Here is a 16,963-nt window from a genome sequence, read left to right as displayed (position 1 = left end):
ACTGTTTTGAACGTGGTTGTTGGAGATAAGAGATGTACACACATCGGTGCGGCAAACCCTTACGAGCTCCTCCTCACCAAGAGCCAGCAGAGCAGATGACAGCTCTGCTCCAAAAACAGGGAACAGTGCCCATATTAATGAGTCCAGTAGGGAGGCAGGATTTATTGGCATGAAAATCACACATTATTTTCTTTAAGAAGCTTCCAGAATGGAAATGGCCCAACTGGGCCTGCAGCTGTGCATTTGACTGCATAGACATATCATGTGGCTGCTCTATCAGTGGCTCAGCCATCCCTGAAATCAAGAGAGAGCTGTGGATGCTATCCTGAGGAAGCAGACTAAAGAAAATCACCCTATGGAAGAATAGTACAAATTCAGTTACACTTCAGAGGCACCACCATTCACTCACACACAATTCATATGTGTTAAGAGATTGTCATCCATAGGGGTTTTGCTACCTGATCCAAGACCTCTCTCTTCATTTTGCCATACCTTTTGGAGGCTTGTGGAAACCGTCTGCTTTTGCAGCTCTCTCTGCAAGCCTTGATTTTCCATTTGCATTGCTTTAACCACATCTGAAACAGAGAGGTCAGGATCCCTCTCACACATGTTCTTTCTTGTTGCTGAAAGCAATCTTCCTGGCTGACTTAGGGGTCCTGCCACCAAAAGAAGGAAGGAATATTTGTTTGTCTGGACATACAAGTACGGAACATCACAACAACATACATCTGAAACACTCATTTCAGTTACTGGCACAGGGCTTGGCCAGCAGGCCTGCAACCATCCCAAGCAAGGCTGAATGGCTCCAATTTGTTTTCACATTGAGATTCCAGGTCACATCTTCCTTCAACAAGAGCAAAAACAGTATCATAAGAGGAAGGAAAGTGACAAATGAGAAATATGATTTTTATTCTTTAAGATTTTCTTTTTGTACTTGCTTTTTTCTGCTATTTAATAGAAAAGCCTTATAACAGCTCATTGAAAAAGATATAGACATTACAGCACACCAGAATTTTTCAGTGTAACTGTTTAGCTATTTTGGAGGAATCCCCAGAGCCTCCTAGCAAAACAAGGGGAGTCAGGAATTGCTATTTGCAAGGCAAAACAAATGACCTTTTCACTTAAGTAGTCATCAACATGGCCACACATCTCCCAATCTTCCCAAACATCATGAAGCAACAGAAACGTCACAGCCCATAAAGAGGTTTAAAAGAAAAGGAATAAAATTTAACAACAGAGGAGCTGAGATTGGACTGAAAGAGAAGCAGAGTGATTACATAGTCAAGGACTTCCAAAGTCAAAGGAAGAAAAGAGAGACCAAAGTTGCACAGACATTTCAATTAAGACACTGAAGAACAGGGCTGACGTGAAAGGCGTGCTCACAGTGCTGCAGTGAGATTTGCTAAGCAGGAGGGCAAAATGGCAGGGGCTGCAAAGTCTGCCTTGGAAAGAGAGGTGAAACTGAGCTGAGATTTGTGTGCAATCACACTCCTTAAGCCTTAAGTTACAAGCCCTATGAGGAGAGGTTAAGGGAGCTGGGGTTGCTTAGCCTGGAGAAGAGGAGGCTCAGGGGAGACCTTCTTGCTGTCTACAACTACCTCAAGGGAGGTTGTAGCCAGGAGGGGGTTGGTCTCTTCTCCCAGGCACCCAGCACCAGAACAAGAGGACACAGTCTCAAGATGCACCATGGGAAGTTTAGGCTGGAGGTGAGGAGAAAGTTCTTCACAGAAAGAGTAATTGGCCACTGGAATCTGCTGCCCTGGGAGGTGGTGGAGTCACCGTCCTTGGAGGAGCTCAAGAGGGGACTGGATGTGGCACTTGGAGCCATGGTTTAGTTAGTCATGAGGTCTTGGGTGACAGGTTGGACTTGATCTCTGAGGTCTTTTCCAACCTTATTGATTCTATGATCTATACTCAAAATCCTTTGAGCCAGCATTGGTCATCACTGCAAACACAGGGAGAGAATAATGGCTGTTTTATTACTCTGTTCTATACCATCCTGCTCAAATGAAATTAATTTAAGGATTAAAGTGATAGTTAGAGTTTGAAAGAGCACTGTTGTAACCCTAGAAAATGCTACACACATCTTTGGAAAGTGGTCAAAGCAAGCATCTGCTCAGACAGATGGTGGGTGAGGGTCTCAGAAGCTACAGAGGAGTTATTCTGAAGCCAAAAAGAAACAGCTTCTTTTCCTCAGTTTGGTTTTCTGCCAATTAAGAAACCCATACTTTGACTTTTCCAAACTGTTCTCATTACTGCTTTCCTGGGATGCATCTGGATCTTGCTTTGTTGAAAAAGAATCTTCTCCATCAGAGTATGGCAAATCTAAAAGCTTTAATTCAGATCTTTCAAAACTCAAGTTCATCAGACCTAGAACCACAGAATCATTGAGGTTGGGAAAGACCCTTGAGACCATCAGGTCCAACCATTAACCCTGCTCCGCCAAGTTCACCATTAAACTGTATCGCTAAGCACCACATCTGAATGACCTTTAAACACCATACAGGGATGATGACTCCACCACCTCTCAGGGCAGCCTTTCCCAATGCCTGACTACTTTTTCAGTGGAAACTGTCTCCTGCTCTCTATCCTAAACTTCCCCTGGTGCAGTTTAAGGCCATGCCCTCTTTTCTGCAACTAATTACCTGTGAGATGAAACCAGCACCTACCTCTTTATATTGCCCTTTCAGGTAGATGTAGAGGGCAATGAGGTCTCCCCTCAGCCTCCTCTTCCTCATACTAAAGTGTCCTAGCTCCTGCAGTTGCTCTTTTATCAGCCTTATTCTCTAGCCCTTTTACCAGTTTAGTTGCCCTTCTATGCACCTGCTCCAGCCCCTCAACGTCCTTCTTGTAATGAGGTGCCCAAAACTGAACACAGCACTCGAAATGGAGAGCTTATTGCTGTCTACAACTCCCTGAAGGGAGGTGGTAGCCAGGTGGGGGTTGGTCTCTTCTCCCAGGCAAGCAGCACCAGAACAAGAGGACACAGTCTCAAGCTGCACCAGGGGAAGTTTAGGCTGGAGGGGAGGCGAACGTTTGCCATTGGAACGTGCTGCCCAGGGAGGTGGTGGAGTCACCGTCCCTGGAGGTGTTCATGAGGGGATTGGATGTGGCACTTGCTGCCATGGTCTAGTCATGAGGTCTGTGGTGACAGGTTGGACTTGATGATCTTTGAGGTGTCTCCCAACCTGGGTGATTCTGTGAAGTGCAGCCTCACCAGTGCCCAGTACAGTGGGAGGATCACTTCCCTTTTCATCTGACTGCTGGTCACATAATTGTTCATCCAAGACAGCATGCCAGTGGCTTTGTTTGTCACCTGGGCACTGCTGGCTCATATTCAGCTGCTCATATTCAGAACCCCTAGGTCCCTTTCTGCCAGACAACTTCGCAGCCACACTTCCCCAAACCTGGAAGGTTGCATGGGGTTGTTGTTCAGTTAAGGTCTGTGCTGAAATAACAAATACAGCCACGATTTCAGCCTCTAAATTTGGGGATCAGGGTTGTGTTGCTTTTGGCTTTTCATTTTTGTTTGTTTTGGGGGTTGATTTTTTTTTGGTTTGTAACACAGGTAAAGCCCACACCTTAGCAGCAGATTTCTAAAATAAGCAGCAGTGCCTTCAAAATGATGTCCTCCAATCCAGGAAAAACATTCCAGTGTGGTACTAGATGCTGGCACATCTACCCAGCACTGGAGAGTCATCTGCAGTGTTCAAGGTATAATTCATGTTTCACACAGCAACAGAGATAATTTGGCTGCGATGTGGAAGGCTGTGTCTTTAGTGCTATAAATGCATTGTGTTAAAATCCTCCAAGTGTCAGTTGCTGATTTTGAGAAGACATATTTGTTATTACCACAGGAAGCAGATCTCCCTGAGGGCAATAGGAAACAGGGCAAGCACAGAACCGAAAGGGAGAGGAAAAAAAGGTTATGCTGTGGAAGTAAAAAAGAGAAAGAAGGTATTAAAGAAGTAGGGGAAGACTTAAAGTATACAGGCTCTGGACTTTCTGACAATTTTACTTAAAGTCAAAATACTCCAGGTGGTAAAAACACCAACAAGAAAACCTGACAAAAAGAAATGGAAAAAAGCCCAAACCAACAGCTAAGAAAAATCTCATAATGACAGATGTGTGCTGTAATTACAACAGAGCCAGAGGGGGGAAAAGCATGCAAACTCTCCTTGTTGACATGAGATATTCTTGTTTCTTACTGGAACAAATTCTTTCATATCTTTCCTGGTGCAAGAACTCAGCAGAGAGTGGCCGAGTGATTGTGTTTCTCCCCTCCACTGGGCTGACAGGAACGTACATCTCAGCATTATCTTTTCTTTTTGCAGAGAGGACTCGCAGTGACTTCACCTCTGCAAGGTAATAAGGGAGCAGAAATAATCAACATCAGAGATGAACAGAATAGCACAGCACAAACCAGGTTGGAAAAGACCTCTGAGATCATTGAGTCCAACCTATCACCCAACACCATCTGATGAACTAAACCATGGCACCAAGTGCCTCATCCAGGCTCTTCCTAAACACCTCCAGGGATGGGGACTCCACCACCTCCCTGGGCAGCACATTCCAATGGCCAATCTCTCTTTCTGTGAAGCACTTCTTCCTAATATCCAGGCTAAACCTCTGCGGTGCAGCTTGAGACTGTGTCCTCTTGTTCTGGTGCTGGCCACCCAGGAAAAAAAAAACAACCCCCACCTGGCTACAACCTCCCTTCAGGTAGTTGAAGACAGCAGTAAGGTCTCCCCTGAGCCTCCTCTTCTCCAGGCTAAGCAACCCCAGCTCCCTCAGCCTCTCCTCACAGGGCTGTGCTCCAGACCCCTCCCCAGCTTTGTTGCCCTTTTCTGGACATGTTCCAGCAACTCAACATCCTTCCTAAACTGAGGAGCCCAGAGCTGGACACAGGACTCGAGGTATGGTCTAACCAGTGCTAAGCACAGGGCAGAATGACTTCCCTGCTCCTGCTGCCCATACTCTTCCTGATCCAGGTCAGGATGTCATTGGCCTTTGTGGCCACCTGGGCACACTGCTGGCTCCTGTTCAGCTGCTGTCAACCAGTCCCCCCAGGTCCCTCTCTGCCTGGCTGCTCTCAGCCACTCTGACCCTAGCCTGTAGCACTGCCTGGGGTTGTTGTGGCCAAGGTGTAGAACCTGGAACTTAGATGTGTTAAATCTCATGCCCTTGGATTCTGCCCATCTGTCCAGCCTGGCAAGGTCTCTCTGCAGAGCTCTCCTACCCTCTAACAGATCAACTCCTGTCCCCAGCTTGGTTTCATCTGCAAACTTACTGATGGACTCAATCCCCTCATCCAGATCATCAACAAAGATATTAAACAGCATTGAGGAGCTGCCAGACAGAGAAGACATCCTGGATCTTAACAGCTAAAATTTTAACACTTCAATTATGCTGGCATAGTTAAAAGTGATAGCCTCCATCCTCCCTCTCTTACACTGATTCTGCTCTATTGAGGTAGAAGTACATATGCATGACTTGCACTGAGTGAAACAAAATCAAATCCATCATTATGAAGGTACCAACAGATTTCATCCGGACCAGGTATTTACCTGCATTACTGCCAAGAAAAGTAAAAAGAAAAAACAGAAGCCCTGAGTCAATTATTAACATAGTTAAGCCAAAATAAATTTGTGAAAACCAGCCCAAAATCTTGCCTTTTTTCAAATGAGAAGGTGGTTGTCTGGTGTAGCCCAGAACAGTGCTTCATGTTTTGGTTTGTTTGTTTGAGAATTATTAATGCCTCCATTGTTTGCATCACAGCCTCCAAACTTCTCTCTGGAAAAAGAATTCTGCACTCTCCCAAAAATTTTGCTGCTTCCTTCTGTCCCCACTCACACTCCCCACACCTTTATGCTAATGAGAGGAACACTTTTTTACTCAGATTGCTCAAAGATTGTTCCTCTTCAGTTAAGCAAATGGCCATGGATACAGAGAAAAAATAAATAGTAATTAAACCAAAAACCAAACCAATGAATGCTCCTGAAATAAGCAGAGATGGAATTTTAGAGACATTCTGAAGGTAGGTCATGGTCTCTGATTTCTGCCTGAACTCTCTACCTGTACCAAGCTAAATAAACAGCTTTGAGAACTAGTGACTGGCTTAGAGCTTGGACATTCAGGTCTCCAAAGGAGAAGACTTGACAAAAGGAAGTGGCTCATAGCCAGAAAGATTTGTGTTCTTGAATGAACACATCTTTCATTACGGCTCAATAGCACATGTGAAGACAACAAGTATCCAGCACCCAGGATGTAAAAAGGAGCAAGCTGATATTGGAAAGATTTGGCTGCCTGGGTTCCTGTAAAACCAATTAAAAAATAGTTACAAAAATAACCTCTTGAGAGATCTCAGTCTGCAACAATCTTAGTTCAAGTGCCTAGGCCTGGTGATGCAAGTTTGTTAACCAGGGCTAGATCTTTTTCTTTGTACAATAACTTCTTCATGGAGCAGTAAGAAGAAACAAGTCTCCCAAATCAAGAGATTAAAACAACAGGTTTGCTAAGAGCATGAATATTCATGACAGTATGGAGTAACCAGGAACGATCAATCTTAATGCTCTCTAAGGATGAGTATTTGTGTAGCACTGCTGCAATGTGTAACAGAGACTTACTGCTTTGATCCTGCCTGAACTCCAGCACACTGTGGGCACCAGAATCAAGGCCAGAGCAGCTCTCAGCATCCTGGTGTTCAGAAGCTTCTTTCTGCAAGAACCTATTGCTATGCAGCTGAAGGTCTTCAAAGCTTGGAATTGTTTCCTCAGCAGAAGATGATTCCGAAGACACATCCTCTTCAACAGAGTCGTCATCATCATCACTAAAAGCGTCTCGCTCCATCTTTTTCTCTTCTACACTGAGCTGCAAGCTTCTTCTCAATTTCTGGTACAATTCAAACACATTTGTCAGAAAAGCACAAACATCTGTTTTGAAGTAAACCAATGTGGCTGCCTCTTCCTCCTCTAGGAAAAAGAAATACCTTCTCTTGAACTCAAATCCATGATGCAGCTAAAAATATTCACATTCCCATGTCGAGGAACCCTCTGACGAGAGGATTGCAAGGAAAAATTATCCTCCAACTCCTTTGTTCCTTCTCATCAGAATCCTTGCAAGGAAAGTTCTGTAAGTGAAGGAATTTTTATGTGCAAAACCAATTGTTCTGAATAAGTTAAAACCATGGAGAGGGCAAGGACATGCAGTCTCACCCAGTTAATTGCCCTATCTTTTGGCTTCCTATCTACAATCCTGATTTTCCAAACACCTTCACAAGACTACAGAGCCAGCATAATCACAATTTCTTGATAAGCAAATGGATGGATGATACTGTCTTGTACACACCTAAACTTCAACAAACTGCAGAAAAGAGTTGTGCTCTAATGAACTAAGCTTGAACAGATCTACAACAGGAGTTAATGCAAAAATGAAGCTCTTTTGAAATCTACTGTTGAAAAAACTGCCCTGCCCCTCTCAGCACAAGCCACAAACAGCAGAGATGATGCTGGAGAGCCTTATGATTGTATGAATACAAAAGGAAAAGGTATTACATATCTTAAATGCTTTATTATTTTCCTATTTTGTTGGTATAGAGCTTGGAGATAAGTATAGGTAAACAAATTGCATGAGTGAAATGAAAACCTGAGGCTATCTTAGGGACAAATGAACTGTGACAGTGTGTGTTCAGTTTGCAATGAAAGCTTCAAGCTGCTCTACTCTACAGACTACACTTGCTAAGAAATCCACGTTGACATGAACATATTACAAAGAGTAGGCGAACTTGGGTTCAAATGAGGGTCTACAAGCAACCTGAGGCTTGGGGTCAAGACTAATATTCCTAGTGATTTGCCAGGGAATTGTATGGGCTTAGAAACCCTCACGACATCTGCATTGTAACAAGAGATTCAAGGAAACTCATTGCAGCTTCAGGAAAACCAAATGTATTTCCATCTGGGATACAAAGAAAAGCGAGCTTTTGGTTTCAAGTTATTCACTTAATCCGGAGAAATAAATGATTACAAATATCCATCACTGCAGACAACTTACTGGTTTGGAGAACACAATAAATCAGAAGCTTAAAAGCTATGCAAGAAAGGCAGAAGATCCAAGCTTGGCAAATCTGCTTGGAAGGTTTGTCTGATATCAGTGCTAAGATCCATAGAGAGTTTCACCTGTAGGTGCTACTCCACTAACCCAGAAAAGCTCTATCATGCCATTGCCCGTGCAGAAAGAGTGCTAAATTTGTGTTCATGTCTTCACTTTGAGGGACAGGGCATTTGTCAAGTGTGCTAGAATAAGCTGCAATCAGTGCCCAAATGGGAGGCTGCATTGTCCAACAACAGCCAACAACTCTTGACGGAAAGCAGCTGCATTGATCAGAATGTGCTCTGACTTCTCCTAGGTGATATGCAACAATTTCAGCACAGTTCTTTATAAACTAAACTAACTCCAGAAAAAGTTGTCCTTTAAGCTTTCTCTAATCTGACAGCCAAGAGTGATGCTCATGTGGACTAGAATGAAGTGAACTGAAGGAGTCTCCTTGCATGCAATGCTTTTGGTTCTACCCAACAGAGACAGTATTTTACCTCTTTAACACGTCAGAGCTTTGTTGGCTCAAATTAGATTTTACTTTTTATTTATTCCTTCCTTCTGCCATATCCCATCAGTGCAAAACCAGCTAGTGAAAGAAACACTGCATAGTGGGTTTGTACTCTGGCCCATACCTGGGCCCGTTCACATCTCCACTGACACTGCCATGAACAACAGAAGGCAACTGCTGATTGTACCTGGGAGTCATGGAGAGGATCATCCCCATCTGTCTCCAGGCTCAGGCTTTCATAAGGTTCAAAATCCTCAGAGTATTCAACGGGAGGTCTAAGGCAGAGTTTAGCCCCTCTTTGTGTTTTGATCTTCACAGCTTTCTGTTAAAAGCAGCGTTCAGAGAAAGGAGACATCTTTTGTGCTATCAGCAACACAAAGAGAATAATCAGCACATTTTACATAAAACCATCTACAGCAAGGAATGTTTTTCCCACTCTCTGAGCCCACCTTTGGGCCCCTGCACTATGGTTTAACTGCCCTAGGGAAACTCCCCATCTGCTGGCAGAACAACCTTATGGTGAAAGCTCCCCAGCCTCTTCTAGGGAATCAGCATGCTTGGGTGCCTCTCTGAAATCTTACCTGTAATGCAAAACAATCCCATGGGGAACAACAAGGAGGAGGAGGAGTTAAAAGCTTGCATGTAGTTACAGGGTTATGACCTCATTGGATTCATAGAGATTCATGGATTCATAAAATCATTAAGGTTGGAAAAGATGTCCAAGGTTATCAAGTCCATCTGTTAACCCAATACTGACAGTTCTAAGTGCAACATCTGCATGGTTTTGGAACATTTCCAGGGACATCACTTCCCTGGGCATTCTGTTCAATGCTAAAGCATTCTTTCAGTGAAGACATTTTTTCCTGATAACCAAACTAAACTTTCCCTGGCAAAACTTGAAGCCCTTTCCTCTAATCCTGTTGCTTGTTACCTGGGAGAAGAGTCCAACCTCCATCTCACTACAACCTCCACTTAGGGAGTTTCTTGTCAGAGATAAGGTCTCCCCCTTCAGCTTCCTCTTCTCCAGACTGAACAACCCCAGTTTCCTTAGCTGCTCCTTATAAATACAGTGGGATAGCTCCCAAGGCTGGACTGCGGCGATGGATGGACAGAGACAGAGATTCTTAAAAGACAGGCTGAGGTGGTGAGAAGGAATTGTCATCCTTCACATGAGAGAGAGCTGGCATATACAGATTTCCGCAAGGAACAAGTCAGGAGCCAGTCAAGACTAGCAGGCAGACCAGCATGGGTGCTGTTATAGCAGGTATCTGCTATGGACCTCCTGATCAGGGAGAAGTAGATGAGGCCTTCCTCAGAAAAAAAGCAGAAGAACCTGCAAGTTCAAAGATCCTTGTCCTCATGGAGTACATTAACAAACCCGGTATGTGCTGGAAAGACAACACAGCAGGGTTCAAACAACCCAAGTGATTTCTAGCGTGCACACAGGATTGAGGAACCAACAAGTAAAGGTGCTCTGCTGGAGATGCTGGGAGCTGGAACTCTTCAGCCTGGGGAAGAGAAGGTCCTGGGGGATCTCATCAATGCATACAAATACCTGGTAAGTATCTGCTCAGTGACACAGACTAAACAGAACCATGACATTCCACCTGCACCAAAGAATTTCCTGTGAGAATCATCAAACATTGGAACAGGAATTGGAATGGTTGTGGAGTCTCTATCTGTAGAGTATTCAAAACCTGACTGGACAGAGTCCTAAAGAACATGCTCTAGTTGACCCTGTTTGAGTGTCTCAAGAGGTCCCTTTTGAGCAGTAATTCTGCAATTCTCTAATGTCTATGTATGAAAATGACTACTTGAAGTAATTGCAGGTTTTTGGAAGATGTATTACTCTTGTGTATAATATAATGAAGGGGAAGTTATGCCATAAGCATTCAAGCACAAAGATTTCTTTGCCTTAGTAAATGTCAGACATGGCTGTGAAAGTGGTTCTAATTAATTTGGTTTACTTCATAATTAGGATGCAATTGAAGTATGCATACTGTCAGTTATTTAAGCAGGGCTGAAGAGGGGTAGAAGATCTGAGAAACTCATATTTCCATACCACATCATCTCAGCACTCCACAAGATGACAAAAGAGAAAGCAGGAAGTGTAAATACTCCTCTCAAAGAATGAAATTATCTGGAAGTAACTTCCTCCCACACACTTTTGAACTCTGGTGCAGACATATTGCATAGGGGGAAGTCTTATAAATGAACAATGAGAACCCTGTTTCATTAAAGGCAATGATGGGATCCAGAAGTCTGTGCAATGATATTATGGGGGTTGGTCTCTTCTCCCAGGCAACCAGCACCAGAACAAGAGGACACAATCTCAAGTTGCACCAGGGGAGGTTTAGGCTGGATGTTAGGAAGAAGTTCTTCATAGAAAGAGAGATTGGCCACTGGAATGTGCTGCCCAGGGAGGTGGTTGAGTCATCACCACTGGAGGTGTTTAGGAAGAGACTGGATGGGACACTTGGTGCCATGGGTTAGTTGATTAGATGGTGTTGGGTGATAGGTTGGACTGGATGATCTCAAAGATGTTTTCCAACCTGGTTAATTCTATTCTAAATCTGGTTCTTATACATTCATAGAATGGTTTGGCTTGGAAGGGACCTTAAAGACCATTCATTTCCCACCCCCTGCCAGGGGCAGGGACACCTTTCACTAGCCCAGGTTGCTCAAGGCCTCATCCAGCCTGAACTCGAACATCTCCAGGGAGGGGGAATCCACAGGGCTACCTGTTTCAGTGCCTCATGACCCTCACTGCAAAGAATTTCTTCCTAAGATCCAGACTAAATCTGCCCTCCTCTAGCTTAGTTCTCTTCACCAGGCTGTGAGGAGCAGAGGTGTCCCAGAGACAACATCCCAAGGCAAACTGGCTTTGACAGAACGTGCTCTTTCAATAAGTCTATCTTTCCATCTCACAGCATACCTTAGCACAGCCTGTGTTTGGTAGTTTAAGCATGGATTGCTAGGTCCTCTAGCTATCCTACAAACCCCCAGGGACAATGGATGCCTGGCCCACCTGCATTTTACTCAGTGGTTACATATTTCCTTAGTCAAGTAATTCCACTTGTTCATTCTGCTATCACAGACTGGTTTGGGTTGGAAGGGATCTCCAAAGGTCATCTAGCCCAACCTCCTCTGCACTAAGCAGGGACATCTTCCACTAGAGATGTCCCTAGATCAGGTTGCCCAGAGCCTTGTCAACCCTCACCTTGAATATCTCCAGGGATGGGGCCTCAATTACCTCCCTGAGCAACCTGTTCCAGTGTTCCACTACCCTCATGGTAAAGAACTTGTTCCTAACATCCAACCGAAATCTGTTCTTCTGTAGTTTGAAGCCATTGCCCCTCATGCCATCACTACAGGCCTCTGTAAACAGCCTCTCTCCATCCTTCTCCATCCTCCCCATCCAATTGGATAAAAGATTTCAGGTACCATTCTACGTTAGTCTGAAGCAGTAGCTAGTTTTCAGTTCGCTTATCTATATCAAACTAACTTTACAATCCATCCAGAGGAGAGCCTCCTTACTCATGTGGCTCTTGTGATGACAATGTGTGACCGTTTTAGGCTGTGCCTATAAGAAAGGGACAGTTGCTGGAACACTCTGGCTGAATGTTTTGAAAACAAGATATTCTAAAGGAATTTCATTGGTAGAATGCAACTTTAAGTTTTAGTTCAGTTTGAATCTCAGTCTGTTCTGTCTATTTTCCAGCCTGTTTCAGTCTCTCTCTGAGCAACAGCTGCTGGATGGAGTTAACCTTGAACTAACAGATAAGAAAAGTAATTCTTGCATAGGCTTTGAGCTAACAGAATTTCCTCCTTAGTAATTCCCTTTTCGCTCTCTCTAACCCTTTTTGGGAAAAAAGGGAGGTAGGGGGAGAGAGGGGGCATGGTGGGGGGAACCCTCCTGACTGGAGGACGGAGTTTTGTTCTGTATTAAGTTCTTTGCTGTATATTTCTGTATATATTGTAAATACTGTCTATTGTGTATATACCCATCTGCATTTCATCCTGCTGGTCAATATAGCTCTTATCTCATTTCTGCTTCTCCGACCGAGTTAGCTGTGGTTTCTTTGTGTGTGGGGGAGAACTTTCTCTCACCACCACACAATGATGTAGGTTACGACTGGCAAGTTTAGCAGGTTTAGCAAACAAGTTCTGACAGGCCTGCATGTAAGCAGTGATCTACTGAGACAAAGAGCAGCTGACAAAATTAAATCAACTAAGTAAATCTGATAAATAAAGTAATGCAGCCTTAGAACTTGAATGTGCAGTCTTGGCTGAAAGAAAAACTGCCTGATGTGAATGCCTGGTCTGCAGTGACACAGATCTCTGTTCCCCAGTCACTCAAGCAGCACTCAAGCCAGGCCTCAGTTGTTGAGAGTTCACATTTGTTCTGTTAATGAAATCATACTCCTTGACAGGTCAAGGACAGGATCCTTCTTTAGGCCAAAAGAAGAAAACAAAACCCAAACAATATAACCATTGTGGTTTCTCCAGTGAACCAGCAACTCTGTAGCCAGTGGCTCAAAACTTCTTACAAGGAGGTATTTTTATCATCTCTATGTATTTTCTTCTCTTCTGATCTACCAGCAGCTGTCAAAAATTACATCTCAAGCTATGCAAATTACACCTCTGTGTCACTTAATACTGTTGCAGGGTGGAGAACAGCAGCGACAGGCAGGGATGTATCGCCAAAATGAGATTCTCCATCCTTTGCACTTGATAAGCTCTCTAGGCTTGCCCTTAGAGGTGTCAAACAACAGCAGTTCTGCTGGAGGACAGATTGAACCAATCATGTCAAGGCTACAAAAGTTTCTGTGATGGATGGCACTGATTTGCCTCTTTAGGCTTCAAAATAAGACAGAAAACTGGTCAGGGTATCATTGCCTGTTGTCACTCAGAATCCAGACCAAACCAAGACCCAGATTCTACCTGAATCCCAACTGCCCTCTAGCTACTAGTTACAACCAATTTCCCCTAAAATTATTTACAGTCTTAGTTTGAAGCTGTATTCCTTCAAACTGTTTCTTACCTGCAGCCAACCCCTGCGCTGCATTTTGTCTGGTGCAGTCTGTGTGCTGTCATCTAGCTGGGCTGCTGCTCCAGAACAGAGACAAGGATTAGAAGGCAGAAAATAGAAATGCAGGATTTGACAACATACAACTTAGTTTGCGTTCTTTCTTTCACAGAATGGTTTGGGTTGGAAGAGACCTACAAAGACCTTCCAGCCCAACCCCCTCTGCAGTCAGCAGGGACATCCTCAACTAGATCAGGTTGCCCACAGACCCTTTGACTATCTCCAGGGATGGGGCCCCAACCACTTCCCCAGGCAACCTGCTTCAGTGTTCACCACCCTCATGGTAACAGACCTATTCCTAACATCCAAGCTTAATCTGCTCTGCTCTAGTTTGAAGCCATCTCCTCTCATGCTATTCCTACAGGCCTTTTTAAATAGTCTCTCTCCATCCTTCTTGTAGGCCCCTTCAAGTACTGGAAGGCTGCTGTAAGGTCTTCCCAGAGCTTTCTCTTTTCCAGGATGAACAACCCCAGCTCCCTCAGCCTGCCCTTGTAGCAGAGCTGCTCCAACCCCCTGATAATCTTTGTGGCCCTCCTCCGGACCTGCTCCATCAGGTTCTCATCCTTCCTATATTGAGCGCTCCAGAACTGGACACAGTACTCCAGATGAGTTCTCATCCCAGATGGGAACAGGTGAGTAACTTTTTGACACATGAATGGTATCACCAACTAAAAAGGTATCCCACCTCAGATACTGGCTAGCTGTATATTATTTGCAGGAGCCTGGAAGCCTTTGGGGCACTCAACTCCATGTGTATTCAAGAGAATAAAGTGTCTAAAGACACATTAGTTCAACAGCAAGGGAAGCCCCACATTCATTGGCGTGAAAGTAGAGAACCATGTTCCAGAATAGGGGTGCACATGATTGTAATTTCTAGTTGGCCAAACAGTGAGCTGTCCTAGGAAGTCAGCGGAGCCTAGAACCCACAGCACTGAACTGCTGAACAACAGGTGTTATGCTGCCTTTACAAAGGAATTGTGTGCACTTGCTCTCCAACTAAGGAAACATAAGACACTAGCAGATTAAACAATGTGTTTAGCACACTGTGTAGGGAAGGATTCTTCATGCACAAGTCACAACTGAAGCACAAACAACAATTTCCCTTCATTTCTAAGGGAAGGAAGAGCAGGTTCCAGAATTTCTGCAAGTATTGTGTCCATTCAAGGAAAAGGCAGGGTTCCTGTGCTGGAAATGGTCCCACCTTACTGCAGAACAAGAGACTTTGGAGAACATGCTTTGACTGAGACAAAGATCTTGCAGGTCACATCAGCATTCTCTGTGGAGCAAGGACATGACCAACACTCTCAATAGCATCCTAAATAAAGGCATCTCATTTCCTATGTCCAAGACAGATTTACAGCTTCCATTTCTTCTCAGTAGAGAAAAACAGATGATGCAAAACCTTCTTTCTCTAACCATAATTTAATTGTCACTCTAAACAGGCAGAAGATGGCACTACCCATAAAAGAAGAAGTGGTTCTACAAAGGTCTAGCATCACAGAAGGATTTAGTTTGGAAGGGACCTCTGGAAGTCACCTACTCCAGCTTCCCATTCCAAGCAGGGCTTACTTCAAAATTAAAGTTGCTCATTACAGCTGTCAAAAAAATTAATTAAAAAAAATAATAAATCACCTTTTCTTTTTTGGGTTGGACAACCCTACCACACCTGTGTAGAGAACTGTTCAGAGAATTGCTGTGGACAAATTTTAACTAAGGAAAAACAGAAAAGACAGATTCTTTTTAGTTGTAGTCACTTGTGCAGTGTGGCTCACCATGAGATTGCACAAATGCTGGTAGAAAGAGAGAGGAGAGAGGGTAAGACCATTCCTGGGGGGAACAGTGCACATTTATATCAATTTAAAGTGATCAAAAAATTACAAAGCAAGAAGAAAAAGATGCTGTTCTACTGCTTCAATATAAAGTATCTGTGTCTTAGGCCTGAAATAGGACTAAGACCAGAGGGGAAAAGGAGTGGATTCTATCAAGGAAAAATAAGAGACCTTCCAACTAGAGCAACTGCTACCCCTAAGTAACTTCTTAATTACTTTGCAATTCTTAGCATTTGTGCTCTTTGCTATGAGGCTCTTCAGGCACTGAGGGTGACCTGTCCTGAGGCTGCAGCACTGCAAGCATGGTCTGATTCAGTCCCTGCTTTGGGGCAGAGCTGGAAGCTTCTTTCACTTCCCAAGCAATCACCCAGAAATCCACTGTGTTGCTACAAATGTAAGCAGGAAAAGAGAACAGGGTAGGACTCACGCTGCCACTGCTGAGATGCATTTGGTTCTGAGAATTTAGTGTTTTGGGATGGATTCATGCAACCAGGTCTCTCCAAATCAGAAAAAAAGCAACAGTAGTTCAACTCCCAGGCTGGTGCAGCTGAGCTAGCTGTCTGTGCCTACAAACATGACTTTAAAACTGTGGCCGTTTGACGCTGTGCCTTTAAGGAAGGGGCACACTGGCTAAATGTTTGTAAAATATTTTGGTATTTTAAACGAATTTCATTGGTAGGATTGTGGGAGGTCAGATTGGACCCGGGGGAGCTGGGAACTTTCTCTCAGTCTTCCTTCCTTCACTGTCCCTCTCGGCTGGATCTGCTTCTGGGCTTCTTGCCAAGAGATAAGAACTAACTCCCTCCCTGTAACAGGCCTGTCCGCTTCTTCCCCTGTCCTGCTAACCATCCTCGTCTCTTCTTCTACCTCTTTGGGGGAGAAGGGAGGTAGGGGGTAAAGGGGGGCACAGGGGGAAGCCCCCTCTGTGGGGGGTCTGGTTTCTGGTTGAGTTCATTTGCTGTATATTCCTGTATATATTGTAAAATACCTGTGTTTGTTGTGTTACATAGAATCTGTTTCCTTGTAAAATATACTCTCATTTCTCCGACTGGGTTTAGCCGTGGTCTCTTTCTCAATGGGGGAGGAAAAGCAGAGCCTTTCCTTTCAAACCACCACAAGAACGAAAACATCTTTCTCAAGCAATTGCTGGGATGCACTGCATGTTTCAGCACCCAAAGTAGGTCCACTGGTGTCACTCCCTTGAAGACTTGAGCTGACAGTGTCTATTCTAGTAGCTCAGAATTGAGTAGTACCTCATCAAATATTATTCATAATCAAAGGAGGCCCCATGCTGCCCTTAAGCCACACACATTGACATTGACTGGAAGCACATCCAAGGTTGTGGAGCTGTGGCTGGGTGATACACCCAGAGAAATGTCAGTGTACCTCACTGCCTTCTAAGCCCATCATTTATTTTACTTCAGTTTCCAAGCCTAAGAGTAA

The 16,963-nt window shown here is 44.2% G+C and overlaps 1 protein-coding gene across 1 annotated transcript in view; it reads right to left on the bottom strand.

Annotated features, from left to right (window-relative positions):
* KATNIP (katanin interacting protein) overlaps positions 1 to 16,963 on the bottom strand; it is an 87,290-nt gene that overhangs the window by 65,517 nt on the left and 4,810 nt on the right. Inside the window, exons 3-7 of the mRNA XM_054180739.1 lie at positions 13,647 to 13,711; positions 8,790 to 8,924; positions 6,627 to 6,891; positions 4,209 to 4,358; positions 493 to 656 (exon numbers count right to left, since the gene is read on the bottom strand). Of these exons, the coding sequence (XP_054036714.1) occupies positions 493 to 656; positions 4,209 to 4,358; positions 6,627 to 6,891; positions 8,790 to 8,924; positions 13,647 to 13,711 (779 nt within the window). The remainder of the gene's footprint in view (positions 1 to 492; positions 657 to 4,208; positions 4,359 to 6,626; positions 6,892 to 8,789; positions 8,925 to 13,646; positions 13,712 to 16,963) is intronic.

This window comes from Dryobates pubescens, chromosome 4 (genome assembly GCF_014839835.1).
Source record: "Dryobates pubescens isolate bDryPub1 chromosome 4, bDryPub1.pri, whole genome shotgun sequence".
Lineage (NCBI taxonomy): Eukaryota > Metazoa > Chordata > Aves > Piciformes > Picidae > Dryobates > Dryobates pubescens.
The sequence above is the reverse complement of the archived record's forward strand: the minus strand, read 5'-3'. Positions and strand labels throughout refer to the sequence as shown.